The sequence below is a fragment of the Sminthopsis crassicaudata genome, chromosome 1 (genome assembly GCF_048593235.1).
Source record: "Sminthopsis crassicaudata isolate SCR6 chromosome 1, ASM4859323v1, whole genome shotgun sequence".
Lineage (NCBI taxonomy): Eukaryota > Metazoa > Chordata > Mammalia > Dasyuromorphia > Dasyuridae > Sminthopsis > Sminthopsis crassicaudata.
This window is the reverse complement of record NC_133617.1, coordinates 554,238,927-554,259,823: the sequence shown is the minus strand read 5'-3', so window position 1 is coordinate 554,259,823 and position 20,897 is coordinate 554,238,927. Positions and strand designations below refer to the sequence as shown.

The 20,897-nt window shown below is 36.1% G+C and overlaps 1 protein-coding gene across 1 annotated transcript; it reads right to left on the bottom strand.

Moving 5' to 3' along the window:
* Nucleotides 1–1,013: 1,013 nt before the first annotated feature.
* Nucleotides 1,014–2,580, bottom strand: LOC141550918 (IQ domain-containing protein E-like). Its single transcript, XM_074282034.1, has one exon. It carries the CDS (start codon nt 2,286–2,288, stop codon nt 1,128–1,130), a length of 1,161 nt encoding a protein of 386 aa, XP_074138135.1. The 5' UTR covers nt 2,289–2,580; the 3' UTR covers nt 1,014–1,127.
* Nucleotides 2,581–20,897: the final 18,317 nt, after the last annotated feature.

The following is a 20,897-nucleotide window of genomic DNA, read 5'->3' as shown; positions in this document are numbered from 1 at the left end:
TCAGCTTTTGTGCAATTATATTTTATATTTATATTGATTTTATATATTATTTATATATATATATATTTATATTATATATTTTAACATTATATTATTGTTGTATAATTACAAGTATATTACATAATTCATCTCTAGATAAGTCTGCTTTTGTGCAATTATATTTTATATTTAATTGATTTTATATATATTTATATTGTTTTTAACATTATTTTATATTATAGTTGTATAATTACATGTTACATAATATATTGTATAATAGATAATACATTTAAAATAGTTTATAATATTGGTATAATATATTGTTATATTAGATGTCATAATACATTATATTTTGAATGTATATTTTATTTATATGTGTAAAATTATTAATATGCAACACAGAATCTACATTTTATTTATTTTTTTAGATTGTTATTATAACATTTATTAAAATAATAATATGGGTTAATAGAAACATCAAAGAACCAAAGAATTAAAATGCAAGCTAAGTAAAACCCCAACTAAAACACAAATGTGAATAATGTATTCATTCAGTAGCTAACTAAAATTCCAAGAAAGACAACACTCTCAATATAATAAAGTACTGCTAAACAACTGGCAATTTCCAGGTATCAAACTGTGGGTTTTGCATTTTATATCCTTTTTTTTCAATAGGATCTAAATTGTAAAGAGTTTGCCATGAACAACTGGAAAGTAGATTAACTAGAGGACACAAATAGTATTTCTCCTTTTCTATCTTCCACCAAAAGAAGAGCTCTTTACCCTTCACCTTGGGATTCTTTAGCAGACAGAAAGGAAGGAAGCAAGGAAAGAAGGGAGACAGGAAGGGAGAAAGGTAGAAAAATAAAGAATGGCAAAGAGAAAAAAGGAGGGAAGGAAGGAAAAAAGGAAGGAAGGAAAAAGAGAAGGAACTAAACAGACAGGTTAGTGACCCAGTTGGCTTATGGTCTGAATCAGGTTGGTCTGTGTGACTCAAGAGAAACCCAAACACTAAAGAGGCATTTATTTATTCATTTATTTTTTTTCAGCATAGTAAACAATTCTTTTTTGAACACTGCCAGTTTGGGGCCTAGCAAAAAGATGGATTTTCCCAAACCAAGCTAGATTTACTTCAGGTGCAAAACTGTTTAACACGAAGATGCAAGTACTTTTTCACATGGTGGAAGGAGGGTAGTAGTGTTGTAAGGAGGTATATACTCTTTTTCAGACAGGGCGCCCGGGTCCCCCTTCAGCTTTCTCACTATTGCTCTACCTCGCTCACCCTCCTCGGAGTGCTCAGATCTCAGCAGATCCTGCGGTGCTGTGTTTGGCGCTGACTGAATCAAGGGAACCAATCTGACCTGTTCTGGAGAAGGAGACCCGGTGTTCTCGAGCTCACCCACTTTCTTTTCCAACTCCGAGATTCGTCTCATTAGCCTTTGCTTACTCCATTCGCTATAACCTTTTGCTTTATTAGAAATAGGGGAATTGCTTAGCACCCGGTCCAGATCTTCTTTTAAGCTTTGGTTCTCCTCCTGAAGTTCTTGAACATTTCTGGACAGATAGAGGACGGTGGCACTCAATTTCTTCTGCCTTTTCTGGGTTGACTTCTTGTCGGTTGGGGATCTCTTTCCTGTAGTTTCAATATTTGCCAAAAGAACCTGGAGACGGTGGATTTCCTCGTAGTAAGTCTCCATGGCTATCTTCATTTCTTCCAAGTTCGTCATCTTTATGTTGGTCTGAAGTTTGGTGATGGTGCTGTCCTTTTCCTTGCACTGCTGTTCCAGTTTGATGATCTTCTGCTTTAGCCCATTGATGACCCAGCCAGTACCGGGCCTCTTGTCAACCATACTCCAGGCAAACTCGCAGCCTCGGTTAGGGTCCATAAGGTGTTCAATCTGCCGATCCTTTCTGTTGTTCTCCTCTTCTAGTCGACGCAGCTTTGTTTTCATGAAATCCACATCACCTTTCTGAGAGTGTAGTGACTTCTTCAGTTCAATAATCTCATCATACATGTCTTCCTTCTCTCGGTACACAGGGGGCCCAGGAGTGTGCCCTTGTTTTGAAGGTCCGAGCCATAGCTTCTGCGGGGTTAAAGCCATCCTGCCACTGAGAGGCATTGTCCCTGTTAAATATCTCCAAGTTGCGATCTGTTTAGACTTAGCGTGATAGGGAGAGTTTGGCGATCTTGGTGGATAATTGTGAAAAGTTTTCTTTTTTGATTTCATCTCTAAGTCTGATTCGCAGGTAATCGCAGATACAGTGTCATCTTCCGCTTCCGAGCCCTGCTCACTGATTTCCTGTGACATAGCGGGCGGCCGGGTGGGGGGCCCTCGGGAGCCAGGAATGGCGGAGCTGGCCGCGGACGGGGCGGGCTCCGGCGCCTGCTGCCCGCCACGGCCCCGGCGCCTGCTGCCCGCCACGGCCCCCGCCCGCCATCGCCGCCGCCGTTAAAAACCAGAGACCCCAGCATTTATGGTACACACCCGGTGCGCCGGACGCGGGCTAAATGCCGGGGAAAAATACGGACGGGACGCCGGCCTTGGCCCAAAGAGCTCGGGTTCCGAGGCGGCGGACATCTCAGCCGTGGCTCACCAGACATCGGGTGTAGGGCGGACGAAGCTCGCCTGCAGATTACGTGAGGGGGCCCAGGCCTTCGGCTGCCCCCCAGCCTGCCTCCGCTTCCCTTGCAGTCCTTCATTCCAGGGGAGGAAGGAAGAGAAAGAGCAGCAGCATTTCCTCAAGTCTTCTTCTCAGGCCGAGACAAGCGTATAGATATATTTAATGTATTGTGAAGTACTCAATAAGTATAAGAATAAAAGGGTTCAATTTCCTAGGAAAGTAAATGGAAAAATGGTAATTGAGACAAGCGTATAGATATATTTAATGTATTGTGAAGTACTCAATAACTATAAGAATAAAAGGGTTCAATTTCCTAGGAAAGTAAATGGAAAAATGGTAATTGAGACAAGCGTATAGATATATTTAATGTGTTGTGAAGTACTCAATAAGTATAAGAATAAAAGGGTCCAATTTCCTAGGAAAGTAAATGGAAAAATGGTAATTGAGACAAGCGTATAGATATATTTAATGTATTGTGAAGTACTCAATAACTATAAGAATAAAAGGGTTCAATTTCCTAGGAAAGTAAATGGAAAAATGGTAAGTTAAAAAAAAATAAAATTTATTAGATCATAAACATTTTTTTTCTCTAAAATTGTGATGTTGATTTTATGAATTGATTAGCCCTGGTCCCTATCCCCCACTTTATTATTATTTATTAAGTAAATTGGAGAAATCGCCTTTCCCATAAGCTGCAATTCAACTGGCTATCCAGCAAAATCTCTCTTTTCCTTGGCTGACTTCTCAGTTCTGGGAACACAGACCCATGCTTCAGCTTTCTCAGGGTGATGATTACAGTCTCTTCTCAAGAATGTTCAGTCTAAAAAAAAAAAAAGAATTTTCAGTCTAATATTCCTTCATAAGAATAGACTTAAAACAATCCCTTCCAAAAGAAGAGAAAAAAAAGTTTTCTCAGTGTGGTTACTGATGTAGAGCCAGACATCCCAGAGAATGAGGTCAGATGGCTTAAGGAACATTGCTAACAATAAGGCTGGTGGAGCTAGTGAATGGCTCCAGCCGAGCTACTTACAACCCTAAAAGAGGACACTGGTCGAGGGCTTCACTCAAATCCCGTAAACAACGACTGTGGCCGCTGGGTTACAAGAGATCAGTTTATGTCCCAATTCTGAAGAAAGGCCAACGCCAAGGAATGTTCAAAGAACTGAAGTTGTGCTCATTTCACATGACAGCAAACTGGAGATTCTGCAAGCCAGGCTTCTGTAATGTATGAATAGGGAATTAGCAGAAGAGCAGGCTGGTTGTGAAGGGGCAAGGGGAAATAGAGACCAAATTACCAACATATGCTGGATTGTGGAGAAAACAAGGATGTTCCAGAAAAAAACAATCTACTTTTGCTTTATCAAATACACTAAAACCTTTGACTGTGGCTTTCAACAAGATATGTCAAGTCCTTAAGAAGCTGGAAGTGTCAGATCATCTTTCTCTGTTTCTAAGGGTCCTCTGTGTGGGCCAACAAGCGAAAGTTAGAACCAAACATGAAATGGGATTGGTTTAAGATTGGAGAAAGACTATATAATGTTATCTTATTTATTTAATGTCTATGCAGAGTCATCATGCAAAGTGCCAGGCTAGATGAATCAAGAGCTGGAAACAAGGTTGCTGGAAGAAATAGCAACAATCTCAGATAGGCCATAATACCACTGAGATGACAGAAGTGAAGAGAAATTAACAAGTTTCTTGAGGATAAAAGAGAAGAGTATAAAAGTTGGCTTAAAGCTTACCATGAAAAACAAAATAAGATATTGGCAACTAGTTTCATGACTTCCTGAAAATAGAGAAAATGTGGAAGCAGTTTCAGGTTATATTCTTGAGCTCAAAGGTCATTGCACCCAGTGACTATAATCCTGATATTAAAAGAAGAGAAAGCTGGGGCAAAGCTGGACAGTATATATACTCAAAGCTAGGATTTCTCCAATAGCAAGGTGTGTATGAGAGAAGAATTATAAGGAAAGCTGAGTGCTACAGAATTGACATTTTCAAACTTGTGCTAGAGAAGACTTTTGCCAGTCCTTTGGACAGTTAGGAGGTCAAATCAGTCAATACTTAAAGAATTAATTCAGGCTGTTCACTGGAAGAGGAAGCGTAAATACTGTGGCCCAATAATGAGAAGGCAGGACTCGTTGGAAAAGACCTTGATATTGGAAAATTTTGAAGACAAAAGGAAAAGGGGATAGCAGAGGAGGAGATGGATAGTGTCACAGAAACAATGAAGAAGAACTTGGACAGATTGTGAAGGACAGTGAAGGGCAGGAGGGCCTGCTGTGCTGTGATCTATGGGGTCTTGAGTTGGATGTGACTGAAAGACTGAACAACAATTCTTTCTCCCTGTGCCTCTCCTCCAGATATCACAGTTAACTGTTCAGATCCACAGTTAAACTCAGGCTCTCAAAATATCTTTTCATTTATTGACATAGTCATAGCATCAGTGGAAGAAGTTATTGAAGCTGGTGTTAACATAATCATCTATTGAATGAATACAAATTAACAGAAAATCTCTGTGAGAGGCCAATAGCAGCAGTAGGCTCAGGGAAGGCTTCACACACAGAAGGCTACTTTTGAGCTGAATTCTGAAGGAAACTAGGGATTTAAGAGGAAAAGGTGAACAAATGACAATGGATTATTAGAACACATATATGGGAGAATGTGTATATATTATATATATATATATATATATATACACAGATATATGTATATAATTTGTGTATCTATGTATGCATATTCTGAATACCCACCAATCCCTCAGGTCAGTGATGTCAAGATTAAATATATCCCCTGCAGGCCACATATTGACTTAGAAAAGCACATGTTAACATTACATTGTAATTTTATTCATTTTGTATTTTATTATATTTATTCATATATGTATGTACATATTCATACAAATATATAACATGTATGTGTATGCATATGTATATGTTTGTGTATGTGTGTATATCTCTATATATATCTATACATGACATTTAAAATTTCTCACAGTCTGGACACTTTCTATCATACATTATAAAATAATGTGATATATATTATGAAATAATATGAAATATATAAAAGGTAAAACGTTTCCAGATGATGAAGAACTTTAAATGTCACACACAATTGAAATTTGATTCTAGAAATAAGCAGGAGACTACTGGAGATTATCAGATAGGAGATGACACCATTCTACCTATGCTTGAGGAAAATCACTTTATTAGCTGAGGAGAAAATCATTTGAAATGGTGGGTGAGGTGAAGGGCATGAGGAGGGAGAATAAATCAGTCTTTTCAGAGTCATGAGAGATCTGGAGGACCCAAATCCAGATGGCAGTTGTGTTAGTGGAGAGAACAATATGGGGTAGCTGTTATAGCCATATCTTTGGCTACAGGTTGGCTGAAAATGTTTTTCATATGCTGATAATGAATAGGAAAACAAAACAAAAACATTTTTTAAGGCAGAAGTGTCAAATGACAAAACTTCCAAGTGCAGTAGAATCAGATTAAAATTTAATTGGAAAATGTTGAACAAAATAAATAAAAATATAACATCGGTAATGTTATTTGTGGTTTTCTAAGTCAGTATGTGGCTTGCAGGGATCTGTTTCTATTTGAGTTTGATACCATTGATCTGAGAGATCTAGGAGCATTAAGGAAAAATCCCAACAGAAAGATCTTACCTCTCTCCTTCCTTCCCCTCTGACTCTGGCCCTGCTCCTCTTGGGCTCCAACTGCAAATCAAACTACCTGAGACTGGAAAATGCAATAGGGAGGGGTATATATGGTGCTATTATGCCCATCTAAATGAATGAGAATATTTTCATTCCATTCATTGTGTCCCATTCATTCACCATGGAAGGGCTTAAGTAACACACTTCCCCAAGGACATATTCAGGAGAAAAGATGGTACCCCTTTAAACAGGATTACAAAAGGAATAAAGTGAGCAAGGAGTTCTCTCTGTGCTTTCTTTTCTTTTGTCACTGAAATTATAAATCTATTTGCCAGGAATGATAGGCATCAGGATGCCTTCTTAGATTTCCCTTTACTCTCTGTCTACCTCTGCAAATTTACTGTTTTATTTATTTTCTTAAAGAAATGTTAACTTCTTTGTTTTTGAGGTGAGGGGGTGAGGAGCTTTCTTCTAACTATGTTGCATTTAAACAATTTAATGAGTGATGGAGGATTATGTGTGAAGAGAGAAAAAACAGACAGTTTAGTGACCTACTTGGCTTATGGTCTGAGTCTGGGCAGTCAGTGTGGCTCAAGTGAAACCCAATGTGTCTGTGTCCATGGTGAGAGACAAAGAATGTGCCCTCAGTCCTTTGTGGCTGAGGGACATGGCAACACTCTCACTATACACTCAAAGATTTCTGAAGTCAGTGATCTTCCACAGTGCTTGTTCTGAGATGACCAATGAAAATCACTTTGCAATTGAGTAATAGCTTTTTATTATCAAAATATATGCAAAGATAGTTTTCAACATTCACCCTTGCAAAACCGTGTGTCCCAGATTTTTCTCCCTCCCTTCCCCCATCCCCTCTCCTAGACAGCAAGCAATCCAATATATGTTAAATATGTACAATTAAGTTTATAATTAAGAAAATCACAAACTTTGCTGAAGCCGAATATTTTTAAAGGATTCTGATTTTTTTCCATCTAAGAAATGGCTCTGTGACTACCTAATTCAGAATATAGAATATGTAGAGGCTAGTAAAAGATGTTGCATTCACTGTTATTATCCTATTAAAAATGAAAATTGAAGGCAAATGAAGTTTTTTAAAAAGGCCTAAAAATAGAAATAGATAAGAATCAAAACAGAATTACTAAATAAGAACAATTATTTGATTGTAGTAGTTATAATGTCAGTTTTGAAATTTTTGGGGGTAATTTTTGTAATTAAATAATTATTTCAATTTTTAAATGATCCATTTTCAAATTTAATAGCACAATAACTGAAATCAACATCTTCCACTAATCTTTATATATTCTATATTCTGAATCCTATAACCAGAGCCATTTCTTAGATGAAAAAAAAAAGTAACAAACAAACCCAGAAATCCTTTTAAAATATTGGCTTTCCAAAGTTGATAAAACTGATTGTCTATTTTTAATTTGTGACAGAAGAAAAAAATTTAAAACTCCAAGTTCAATATATTGATCAATTGAGCTGATTTTTTTTTCTCTTCATTAAGAATGCCATTTATTACATACATTACATATAGAGGAAGAGGGTTATCAGGGGACAACTACATGGGGACAACTACATTATTAAAAACAAATTACATCAAATAAAACATATTTCAAAAAATTCTTTGAGTTAAACAAAATGATTCACATTAACTCTGATCATGTACCTATTTGCAAATGAACCAGTGAATCCTGGCCAGTGAGTCAGTGAAACTGCAGGGGGCAGGGGCAAAGGAGGCTAGGCTGGGGAATAGATCCCCTGGGGATGTTAAAGAAGCCTTACCATCTGGTGGGGTCCTGTTTTAACTAATGTTTCCAGTTAGGTGCTAAATTAATTTTTTTTTCTGAAGAAGAACCAGTGCCCCGAATGCCCTTTTAATTTCGGCACACTGGCATAATCCTGCCCTTCTCATTGCTTGGCTACTTATTAGTTCATGACTGGATAAGTCACTTCATCAGAGTCCTTTCTTTTTTCCCATCCCCCCCTCTAAAAAGAGGAGGTGGATCTAAATTAATCTACAGGATTATTACCAAGACTTGTTCCAGGGGGTAGCCAGGTGGCACAGTGGAGGGAGTACCAGACTCAGCATCTGGAAGACTCCTCTTCCCGAGTTCAGATCTGTCATCAGACACTTAACAAGCTGTGAGATCCTCTTTGCCTCAGTTTCCTCATCTATAAAATGAACTAGAGAAGAAAATGGAAAACCACTCCTGTATCTTTGATGAGAAAACCCCAAGTGGGGTCAGGAGGAGTTGGACACCACTGAACAACCACCACCAACACAAGGCTTATTCCAGCATTATCTAATTAGCTTTCTTGGGATAGGGAGGAAAAAAACATGCAATGCATAAAGAATGAACTGAACCCTTAGAACCTTTGGAGAGAAGTCTTTCAGTGACATCAACTCTGCAATAAACACAATAAGCAGAACAATGCCCTCATTAGAAAGTGGCATTTAGGTTGTGAATGATGAGTTAGGAAAGTATCAAGACAAGGGAGGTCCTAGTGCCTGCCTTCTGTGAACATATTCAGTTTATCCTGCACATCTCTTTTATGTTCATGTTATCTGCATTTTGTCTTTTCTGTTAGAATTTGAGCTCTAGGGGGGTACAGGCCCTGGGGGCCAGAGGCATCCTTAGAATCTGTGTACTGGGCAAGTCACTTAACCCTAATTGACTCCCCTCCACTCCCCACCCCCCCAAAAAAGAATGCCCTAGAAAAGACAGTGTTTCTAGCATTTCTCTCTATTCCCAAAAGTTCAGCACAGTGTGCGGTACATATAATAATAGCAGCTAATATTTATGTCGAATTTACTTTGTTCCAGGTATTATGCTAAATATTTTACGATTGTTATCTCATTGACCCTCACAACAATCATTTTATTGCCCCTCATTTCATAGATGAAGAAACTGCAGTTAAATGTCTGAGCCTGGAATTGAATTCAGGTCTCCCTGATTTGAGAACATTGAACTGTGCAGCTGCCCAATTGTTTGTTGACTTGATTGGGTGACTTTCTTGTGCAGATATTTATTTATCTGACTTATCTGAAATCAGAATTAGCATTCCTTGAGAGCTGGAAGGCCTTATCTGTCTCACAAGTAGAAACTTAATCGGACTTTTATCTATAGGGACCAGTTTCTCTAAATGGACCACAACATCAACAATGCATGCCAGCAAAATGCCTTTTTTTTTTTTTTGACCTTAATAATGTACTTCCAAGGTCAGGTAAACACAAATTCAGAGAATAGTTAATAATTGTGGGTTTCAGTGTTATTGTCCACTTCTTTTATAATGATTTGATGTTAGGATAAAATGAGTCACAAGCCATTGAACAGCTAACAAAAGGAAACAGCAAAGATCTATAACAAGGAAATAACAGTGTGACTTCTCTGGATGCCCTACATATATCCATATAGAAATTCACTAGGTCATCAGAACAGGATATAGTGAAAGATATAAAGATATCGTTTGTCCACAATCTTCCAGGTCAGAGGACTGTTAGTGGGGCTTTTTCTGCCATTAGGCCAGTCAAGTCTCCTTGTGAGATTTCTGTTATAGGAGGGAAGGAAGAGGAGTTTCCTATTGTGGGGGAATGGTGGTAGATTTTAGTTCAATCACAATGGTCATTTTCCATTTTTTCTTTTCTTTGAGTCTTCCATAAGTAGACTATTCTCCAGACTCTTCCTTTTTGGCTTTTTTTTTTTTTTTTTTAATCAAAGTATTTTGTCACTCCTTGGAAGGAGGAAAAAGAAAACAAAAAATGGCCTAAATGAGGCTCATATTATGTCTCAGATATAATTCTGTATAAAACCAGATAAACTAGTTCTCTGCCTTAGAGTTCCAGGAAAATGGGAGTGACCTTTTAAATGAGCAAGATGAAATAGGTTGTGCTTCCCAACCTTCAGCCTTCTGTTAATTCACCATGTTTTATGCCCCGTGGGACAGAGTTAATTCAACCCAATTATCATTAGGCTAAGGATCAGTGGTAAGGATAGTCCAGGGCCTTCCTGAGTCATCAGTAATAGTTACTTTACAGGTCATTCACCAGTATAGGACATAAACAGCGGAGAAGGGTCTCCTTCAGCTGACTCTCTGGGCTCTTTTGATAAGACACTTTGTCATACCACATATACTAACCACAAATATCACACCCTGGGCCAAATTAAAAAAAGATAATTTGTTTCTGTTTTATCTCTCCATGGTCTTGTGGTAGGGGATTTCTATGAGAGCTCTATGCCACCTGGCTTGCTAAATAGTTTCTGAATTTGATACACTTTTCTTACTTAGACATGTAAGGAATATTATAATATCTTCATTTCCATTTAACTCTCAAAAGGACTTCAACCTATAAGTACTCAGTTTTCCTCTAACAATTTCTCCATTAGCCTCTGTACCTATTTAAAGGATTTCAAATTGAGAAAGCATGATTTTGTGGGGAAAATGCTAGATTTGGAATTAAAGGACCTAATTTTAAATCCCAGCTCTACTAATTATTGGATGATCTTGTTCCTAACTGAATGACCTTGGAAAAGTCACCTAAATTCTGGGAAATGAAGGGGGTTAGGCTCCATGATCTCTAAGGGCCTTTCTAGTTGTAAATCTAAACCTGTAATATAAAAGAAGAAAAAGGGTTCATGCATCTCTGTCATTCTGCCTTGGCCCAAAGAGGGGAAGTGATGCTCTGTTTTTGAAGGAAAAAAGTTCTAATAAAACATTTTCGCTTCCTCACAAACAGAAAGCCAGTTTTCTCTGAGAGTACCACCTGCTCCAATTCAAAAATCCTTACAGTTTACAAAGCACTGGTCTTACCACGTTATTCTTCTACTCAAAAAGCCCCAGTAGCTCTCTATAACCTTGAAGATAAGAAACACACCTCTAATTGGCATTGAAACCCACTCTTCATCTCGTCTGCCATTTCATATTCATTCCATAACACTCCCTTTCACACACTGTTTAGGGTAGGAAAACTGTTGTCTTTGCTGCTGCTGCTGAAATGTGAAAAAAAAATATTTTTTTTTTTTGCACAGGCTGTCCCCCACACCTGGGATGTGCTCCTTCCTTGTCAGTAAAATGAATCTCTTTGAATCTCTAGTTCTTTCAAAACTTGGCTCAAGTGGCCATTTCCTGCTTGAGGACTTTCAAGATTTTCCTAGGTGCTACTGCTTCACAATCCTGAAAATATCTTGCATTTTCCTTGTATATACCCTGTATTTACTTAAATGTACATGCTATTTCCCCTAATATAAACTTCTTTTTTTTTTTTTTTGCTTTTGTCTTTGAATTTTCTAGTGCCTAGCACAGTGTCAGGCAAGTAGGTACTTCATAATATTCACCAATTAAATCAAATATAGGTTCTTGATTCATTTTCACATTGAATTCATTGTGCTGGTTATTTATGAAGCTTGGCTCCTGCAGATACTTTTTGATTGCATGCATTAAATGTCCAGCTCTATTTCCATTACTATTAAAATAACTGCCTCTAATAATTTTTGTAATAAAATTCAATCATGCCTAAAAGGATGAAAAAGAATATTTAATTCGGGTTGACTTAGGTGAGAAAGCACATGTGATGGAACAGAAATTGATAGGACAGGATAGAAATGAAAAGAGATGAATTTGTTGATTGTTAGACTTGCTGTGCGGTTTGAAACTCCATTGGGGTCAGAGCAGTTTTAGTTTGAACAGCTGCAGATTGGTTCTTATCATATGCCAGCTGTTGTGTACTTGATAAAGACATATGGGTTATTAGAAGGCATGAATTTCAAAGCAGAGAGCTAGAGGATTTTTATTCTGAGAATTTTCCTAAATGGAATTGTATCTTCTATGTCCTAAAGAAGTTTTAAGATACAATTGTTTGCTTTTTTGAAAGTACAAAGCAGCTTTCTTTTTTTCTTTTTTAAACTTCCTTATTTCCCTGTTAACATTTATTTCTTATTTCAAAGCAGGTATCTTATTACTCTAAACAGACTGTTGCTACAGTACCTGAGCTCCCCAAATTTCAAATACAGTTAAAATGGAAATTATTTCATGAACATTTCATTTGTTTCTACTCAAAAAATACAGATAGCTTAATTTTAAGGATTAGGCAGACCATGGGCAAAACTGATAAGTAGATCAAATTTGTATTTGTAGTTCTGTCATTTCTTTTCCTCTTCTTTCTTTTATCCCTGGCATCTCCTCTTCCCTAGATCCCTGCAGTTGTCTCCTGACTGTAACCTTATTTCTACCCCCACCAATATCTGGTAAGATAAATTTATCATAATTTATTACGTATTTACAGAGACCCTGTCCACATTTTGCCTCTGTTTCCTCAGCATAAGTGCTTAATAAATTCGTATTGATCAACTCACCCTCATCACCTCACCTGGACTACTATAATGACTTCCTAACTTCCTAACTACCTTAAGTCTTTAAACTTTGCAATCAATGCTCTACAATGCTGTCCCAATGATTTTTTAAAAAGTGGAGCTCTATGTCACTCCCTGATCAATAAGCTTGAGTGGCTCCCTATTGCTTTTTAAAGCAAATATAAAATCCTTTGTATAATATTGAAAGTCTCTCACAAGCTGGCTTCAAACTAACTTTTCCAGACTGATTATACTCTATTCCCTCTCCTAGAGTCTACCTTTCTTCCTTTCCTATTGTTCAATCACAGTGGGGTTTTTTTTTAAAGCTGTTTCTCCTCCATAACATCATCTCCTATCTCTAATCTTTTGTACTGATTATGTCCTATGCCCAGAATGTACTTCTCACCTTTATCTCCTAGCATCCCTTATTTTGGTCAGCTTAAATACTCTCTTTCTCACAGAGTGTAGAATATGATTTCTACATTTGATTTATTGTGTCCCGCTTCTAGAGACCTTGACATTTTTGCAAAGGTTTATGAGTGGGAGAAATTTCTTTCCCCTGGGAAACCTTGAGCCATGGAATTGCATCTGGTCAACTTGCTATTTCAAAATTACCCTTTAATATTTCACCTTTCTCAGAATATTCCAAATACTTGCATATCTACCAAGCCTTTCTGGTTTTGTTTTAGTTGTGTTTGACTCATTGTGACCTCATTTAGGATTTTCTTGGTGAACATATTGGAGTAATTTGCCATGTCCTTCTGCAGTTCATTTTACATATGAGGACATTGAGGCACATAGGGTAAAAGTGACTTGTCCAGGGTTACATAGCTTAGTAAGTATGTGATGCCAGATTTGAACTCAAGAATATGAGTCTTCTTTTTTTATTATAGCTTTTTATTACAAGATATATGCGTGGGCAATTTTTAAGCATTGACCCTTGCAAAACCTTCTATTCCAACTTTCCCCCTCCTTCCCCACGCCCCCTCTCCTACATGGCAGGTAGTCCCATATATGTTAAATATGTTAAAGTATAGAACATGAGTCTTTTTGACTTCACCTCTGGTCTCTCTCTATGGCACCACCTAAATACTTATTGATTTTATATTGATTCTGACATTGCATAAACAAAATGAAAAAAAAATGTGTTAAGTGCTTGTTAGATACAAAAGACCATGCTAAGTTCTTGTGGCAGTGTGGATAGAGCATTGGGCTTAGAATCAAGAAGACTTGATGGATGTGGCTCTTTCTAATAGTGAAATGATTCAGACCAGTTCCAATAATCTTGTGGTGAAGAGAGCCATCTACACCCAGAGAGAGGATTGTGGGAACTGAGTCTGGATCACAACATAGCATTTTCATTCTTTCTATTGTTGTTTGCTTGCATTTCCTTCTCAGTTTTTTTTTTTTCCTTCCTGATCTGATTTTTCTTGTGCAGCAAGGTAACTATAAATAGGTATGCATATATTGGATTTAATATATATTTTAACATATTTAACATGTATTGGATTACCTACCCTCTAGAGGAAGGGGGGGGAAGGAGGGGAAAATTTGGAACATAAGGTTTTGCAAGGGTCAATGTTGAAAAATTATCCATGTATATGTTTTGTAAATAAAAAGCCTTAATAAAAAATCAAGAAGACTCATTTTTCTGACATTTACTAGAGGAATGACACTGGTCAACTGACTTAACCCTGTTTGCCTCAGTTCTTTATCTGTAAGATGATCTGGAAAAAGAAATGGTAACCCTCTTCAGTATCATTGCCAAGAAAATTCCAAAAGGGGCCACAAAGAGACATAATTAAACAAAACCCAAGTTCTGGTGATATAAAGAGAAAAATAATACCATTTCTTCTCCTAAAGAGTTTACATTTTAGTGGAGGATGCAATACATATGGAAGTTTTCAGCATCAGGTAAAATGAAAAAAATCCCATGGATCTTAGGGTGCAGAGCAAAACAGATGGTAATGAGTCTTCTTTAATGTCATTTCCACTAATAAAAGCATATCAGTATCTGATATTGAACTGTTTGACAATGTCAAGGACCTTGACCATGAATTTCATGAAATTTACTTGTAAAATATTTTCCATTTTCTGTTTGAATGTTAAGACAGTGATCATAACAGTATGCAACAGAAACACTTGGGAACAATGAGTAATATAACAAAGTGGTTAGCTTTTAATTACTTAAAAGAATATTCATGTGTTTATGTTTTCCATTTAGTCTGGAAATATCATTGAGTGCCTCCAATAGGAGAACACAAGCAAACACTAATAAGATCGACTCTGTCTTCACTTAACTTTTCTATTTTAGTTTTCTCCTACCATCCTTCATTACTAATTCGCTTCTTCTTTAGTGTCTTTCAGGAGTTATAAATTGAATGAACTGGAATAATTCATTCATTTGGGGAAAACAAAATGAAGAGGAAACAAATCATAATTGCTTCACCTGAATATGGAAACTATCCAAAGAGACCAAAGCAAAAGTTTTATTTTCCACATTTGTTTTGTTAAAGTGAATTTCCGCCCTTTTTGTAGTGGCTAGAAACTGGAAAGTGAATAGATGTCCATCAATTGGAGAATGGTTGGGTAAATTATGGTATATGAATGTTATGGAATATTATTGTTCTGTAAGAAATGACCAACAGGAGGAATACAGAGAGGCTTGGAGAGACTTAAATAAACTGATGCTGAGTGAAATGAGCAGAACTAGTAGATCATTATACACTTCAACAACAATACTGTAGGAGGATGTATTCTGAAAGTGGATATCTTCAACACAGAGAAGAGCTAATCCAATTCCAATTGATCAATGATGGACAGAATCAGCTACATCCAGAGAAGGAACACTGGGAAATGAGTGTAAACTGTTAGCATTTTTTGTTTTTCTCCCCAGATTATTTTTACCTCCCGAATCCAATTCTTCTTTTGCAACAACAACAACAACAACAACAACAAAATTCGGTTCTGCACATATATATTGTACCTATAATATACTATAAGATATTTACTATGTATGGGAATGCCTGCCATCTAGGGGAGGGGGTGGAGGGAAGGAGGGGAAAAATTCAGAACAGAAGGGAGTACAAGGGATAATGTTGTAAAAAATTACCTATGCATATGTACTGTCAAAAATGTTATAATTATAAAATTAATTAAAAAAAATAAAGTAGATTTCCCCCCCACTGTATCCTGACAGCTAATTATGCTTTTCTCCCACTAAGACTAAAACAATTTATTTAATTTTGTCATGCATATCTTCAATATTCTTCCCAACTCCATCCTATTCCACCTAACTTCTAAATTTTAAGTAATTGAATATATATAAGTAGCCTCTTTTCTCCAAATCTCTAAGGAGAAAACTTTCCTACCATCCCTTTCCATTGCATTTCTTTTATATTATGCTCTTGAGATAGTGATTTAGTATATCATGTCCAAAATAACCAAAGTTTTGGTTAATTTTAAAAAGTAAATATGGATAGATATAGTATAAAAGAAAAGTGTTTTATCCAGGATATGTATAAATAGCTATAGATATACATGTATGTATATGTCATATATACAATACATGTATTAGTAAATATATAATAGCAAATATGTGTGTATATATACATACATACAATACATATATACATGTAGATAGATATAGATTTCCTAAGAGAAGAAAACTGAGGTTGTTTGCTTTAAGCTCCCCATAAAAGCAATAAATTTTCACTAATTTTTAAATTTAATTACAATTACATGCAAAAATTTTAGCATTCTTTTTTTCATATTTTGAGTTCCAAATTGTCTCCTTCCCCCCACTGTGAAGACAAGTAATTTGACATAGATTATACATGTGTAGTCATGCAAAACACATTTCTAATGTAAGTCATGCCGTGAAAGAAAACATTGACCATAAAACTCTCCAAGAAAAATAAAGAAAAAGTATCTTTGATCTGCATTCAGGCTCCACCCTGAATTTCCCCCCCCCTTTCAGTGGGTGAAGTCCTGCCAATACAGACTGCATCTGCTCTGTAACTTATAATTTAGAGATTTGACTAGGACACCAAGAAGGTTATTTGGCTTTCTCTGGTCCCATAGCCAAAATGTATCACAGATAAGACTTGAACACACATCTCCATAGCTCTTTGTAAGTTCCTATAAATTTGTAATTTTATTTAAGTTTAAAACTCTTATTTTTCCCTTTCGTGTGGCATAGTTTAGATCATTTTTGCCTATATTTAATTACATTCTTCATATCCTTCAAGCTTGATGCTAACTGTCTATGTTTATACAATAGGAAACCAAAGTTATAAGATGGAATCAAGTTTTAATGGCAGCAAAAATATTATGTTTTCTGCCTGGGGTTATTCTAACTAGATATATTTGTTAAATTATATTTCTTTGGTTTCAAATTGTTTCCCCAACTATTAAATAGCCAGATGGTGTAATGGATAGAGAGCTAACCTTGAAACCAAGAAGACTTTTGTTAACCCTGCTTCATATCTCCTATTTGAGTGACTCTGAGTAAACTCTCAGTGCTCTAGTCAACTCTCTGAAACACTCGAGTACAGAGAAAGTGTTCACCAGCATTGCTAGAACTTTTCTCATCTGGATTTTTTATATCGAGGAAATCATAAGTCTAGTCCCTATCCCCAAATGATGTGCTTTGTGAAATTTGTCCTAGCTGGCCTGGGCTAGAAGAGTTAAAAAACACTATAGCTCCTAGCTTCTTACACTATGGGTTGCACTCCATATGGAGTCCCATAATTGACAATGGGGGGTTGTGAAATTATGATTTATTATCAGTAAATGTATGGTATCAGATATGGTGATTTTGAATAAAAGTCTGGTCCAAGATTGATGACTTTGAGATGGGATGGAAATATAAAGAAGAATTTTTTTTTTCCTGAGGCAATTGGGGTTAAGTGACTTGCCCAGGGTCACATAGCTAGAAAGTATTAAGTGTCTGAGATCAGATTTGAACTCAGGCTCTTCTGACTTCAGGGCTGGTGCTCTATTCATTATATCAACTAGTTGCCCTGAGATTTTTTTTAAAAGAAGAAAGAAAAAGCAAAGAATTTCAGAGATGAAAGAGATCTCAGAGATTGTCCAGTTAAATCTGTATCCGACTGTAAAATATCAACAACTGTTAGTTATCTGGTCTTTGCTAAAAGGACACAAATAAAAGAGAGGACACTTTCTCTAGAAGTAGTCTATTGTTCTACTTCTGGATAGTTCTGTCAAGCCTAAATCTGCTTCTCTGAACTTTCTATTGTTTCTGCTCTTCCTAATGAGAAAAGGTAAAATTCCCTCTGTTAGAGGCCAACCCTGTAAATACCTGATCTTAGATCTCATGTTCCTGTATGAAGTAAGAGGGGAAGAAAATTGTTTAGTATTTCAATTCAACTCTTACACATATATTTGTTGACTCTCATTTTCTAACATTTGATGTTTCAAATTTCCTTCTTTAGTCTTGTTTTACTATGAAAAAAGAGAGAAAATCTATTATTAATGAAAAATTTTCTGCAATCTTTTAAAGATTATTGATAGTGACAACATTTTTTTCATTATCTGCATGATACAAATCTTGTGGCAAGGTTTGGAATGGCCATCTAATATATGGACCAAGTCATTAAAGACCCTGTGAGATATATTTCTTTCCAGTTTCAGAAAAGAAAGCACTAACATAGGATCAAAATAGGAAGACAGAGCCTTTCACTATAACAATAGTTTTAATAATCTTGAGAACCAAAATTAGGAGAGCAGCATACTGAAAAGAGAGTGGGGTTATGCTGCTCCTCTAGGCACATGGTTCAGCAGCATGGCAGCATCATAGGTGATGATATCAGCAGTATTTCTCCTCAAACCAATGGCTCAAGAGAGGCTGGAGACATTAAAAAAAATCCAGAAATCTTGGGAAGTGTCAATTGACTGTAGCATGGAGGAAAAACTTGCATTGTGGGGGTAATGACAATTTTTCCTCCTACCTTACTTCATCTGAGTGGTATCCATTTCTAGAATATCCTTTTATTCTAAATGGTTTAATGTTATTTCTCATAAGTACCTATCCTGTGTATTTTCTTGTATCCTTTTATTCATATAGCATAAGGGATCAGAGAACCACACAGGAGAAAATAATCTTTTCAGGTGCAAGATTGGGATTTCTACTCCTCCAACCCATTGTTAGAGATTTTTTCTCTCTCCTGGGAGGCTTAAATTTCCATCTTTAGTAGGAGAAATTTAGTCCATAGGATTTTCTCAGTTCTTCCCTTGAATCCTTTGAAATCTCTCCAAAAGTTAGAAGTCACTTAGTCTATTTTCAGATTTCTTTTTCCCTTTCATAAACTGTATAAAACAGTGGTTACTTTGGAACTCCCAAACTTTCCATAATTTCTACCTCACCAACAACCAGTTTCCTCTTGTTGGTGAGAATTAGACACAGAATTCTTCCCTATATTTTCTCTATATTTTTAAGGATGAAAATGATGAATGGGAGAAATTAATAAGATTTTATCTGATCTCCTTTGGGGAGGGTAAAGCCCTGCAGATATCTCTATAGTAAATATATGGCATTGCTATGCCTTTGAAATCTGCAATTCAGTAAAAATGCTCTTGCTGTTCCTTGATCATAGCACTTCAGCTCTTGACTCCATCTAGCTGCCCTAGAATGTTCTACTTTTAAATTCCCTGCTTCCTGGTTTTCCTGACTTCCTCCAAATCTTACCTAAAATCATTTTTGTTTTCCTGCGAGAAACTTTCTTGGTTGCCTTTAATGTTGAAACCCTCTAAGCTTATTTCCAATTTATCTTATATGTATCTTGTTTATATATAGTTGTTTGAATGTTGTTTCCCTTAGTAGATTGTAAGCTCATTGAGGCTCAGATATTACATATATATATATATATATATATATATATATATATATATATATATATATATATATATATCCTTTGTATTCTTAATGATTAAGCAAAACACTTGGCACATAGGTGCATAATAAATGCTGTCTGACTTGACTTTCCATCTTTTATCATCTTTTGCAACTTGATTAGTATGAGAGGAAATCTTGAATCATTTCAATTTGTAGTTCTCTTATTAGTGATTTGGAATATAATTATATATGGTTACTGACAATTTGAATTTTTTTGAAAATTATTGTTTATATTCTTTCATATTTGTCTATTTAGAAATAACTTTCAGTCTTAGAAAGATTATCTGATATGTGATACTCTTATAGTATACACTGAGTTTTTATGTTGTTAACTCACTTTTAGGGAACCCTCAGACATGGCCCATGCTGAAGCTTCATTCAGGAGATTTCCCCACTTCCTAAGGCAGATAAGCCAAAGAGATAAACAGGTATTTTGGAGTCAGGTCCTTAGGACTGAAACTGGTACATGTGAGTCTAGTTCAAAGGTTATTTAGGTCAAAGCTCCCATATAGATCAGAATGGGAGGAGGCTTAAGAGTTCATCCATCACTGCCAGTCTGGGTAAGATAGGGAGGCTCAGTGTTAAAAAAATCTACTACTCAGATCAAAACTACTCAGAAAATGGACAGATGAAATGACAGAGCTCCAGCAAAGCAGTAGGGGTGACTCCATCTAAGAGGCCCACAAAAAAAAAAAAAGAAACGTAAAACTCTCCATAAACTTGGATAACCCTCTTTTGTGTAGATGTGGCATATGTCATAGGCATACAATTACAAAGGACTAATTTAATCTTTGAAAATATGGGCTCATCTTCTCTGTAAAGAATAGAGAAATGAGGTTGTGTGTGTCATCCTTTTACTCCTTTTTTCTTAAAAGAAAGAGATAATAGAAAAACAGCCAGTACTGATTGGCTATATTCATCAGGGCAGCCTTTTGATATATGTCAAACCAAGAAAAGGAAACAATTTTTGCTTCAAAATTTGGAATGTTATGGTAAGTGATATTAAAGTGAAGGAATGTTACAGTTGGAACAGCTGAGCTAAAAGTCTTTCCAGATTGTCAGTTTCATTTATTAAAATCAAAGCAGAAAAGAGAAGTACAGCTAGAAAGACTATAGATCTTTTGCTTATTTGACAAGAAAATGTTATTTTTTAAAAAGGCAATTAGAAAGTTTGTTATTCTATTAGGCTTAGCATGAATGTTCTTATGATTTAAATTGTTTACATATTTACTGGCAAAGAAGTAGTAAAAATGATCAGACAAAAACATACTTTAATCTTATTGTCTACAGAACATTAAGAATTCTTTAAAGATGATCTCTACAGTTATTTTTTAAGATTCCTGAATGAAGTCAT

Bases quoted from the DNA above. Each gene is read 5' to 3' on its own strand.
- LOC141550918 (XM_074282034.1), bottom strand. From the start codon at position 2,288: ATGTCACAGGAAATCAGTGAGCAGGGCTCGGAAGCGGAAGATGACACT.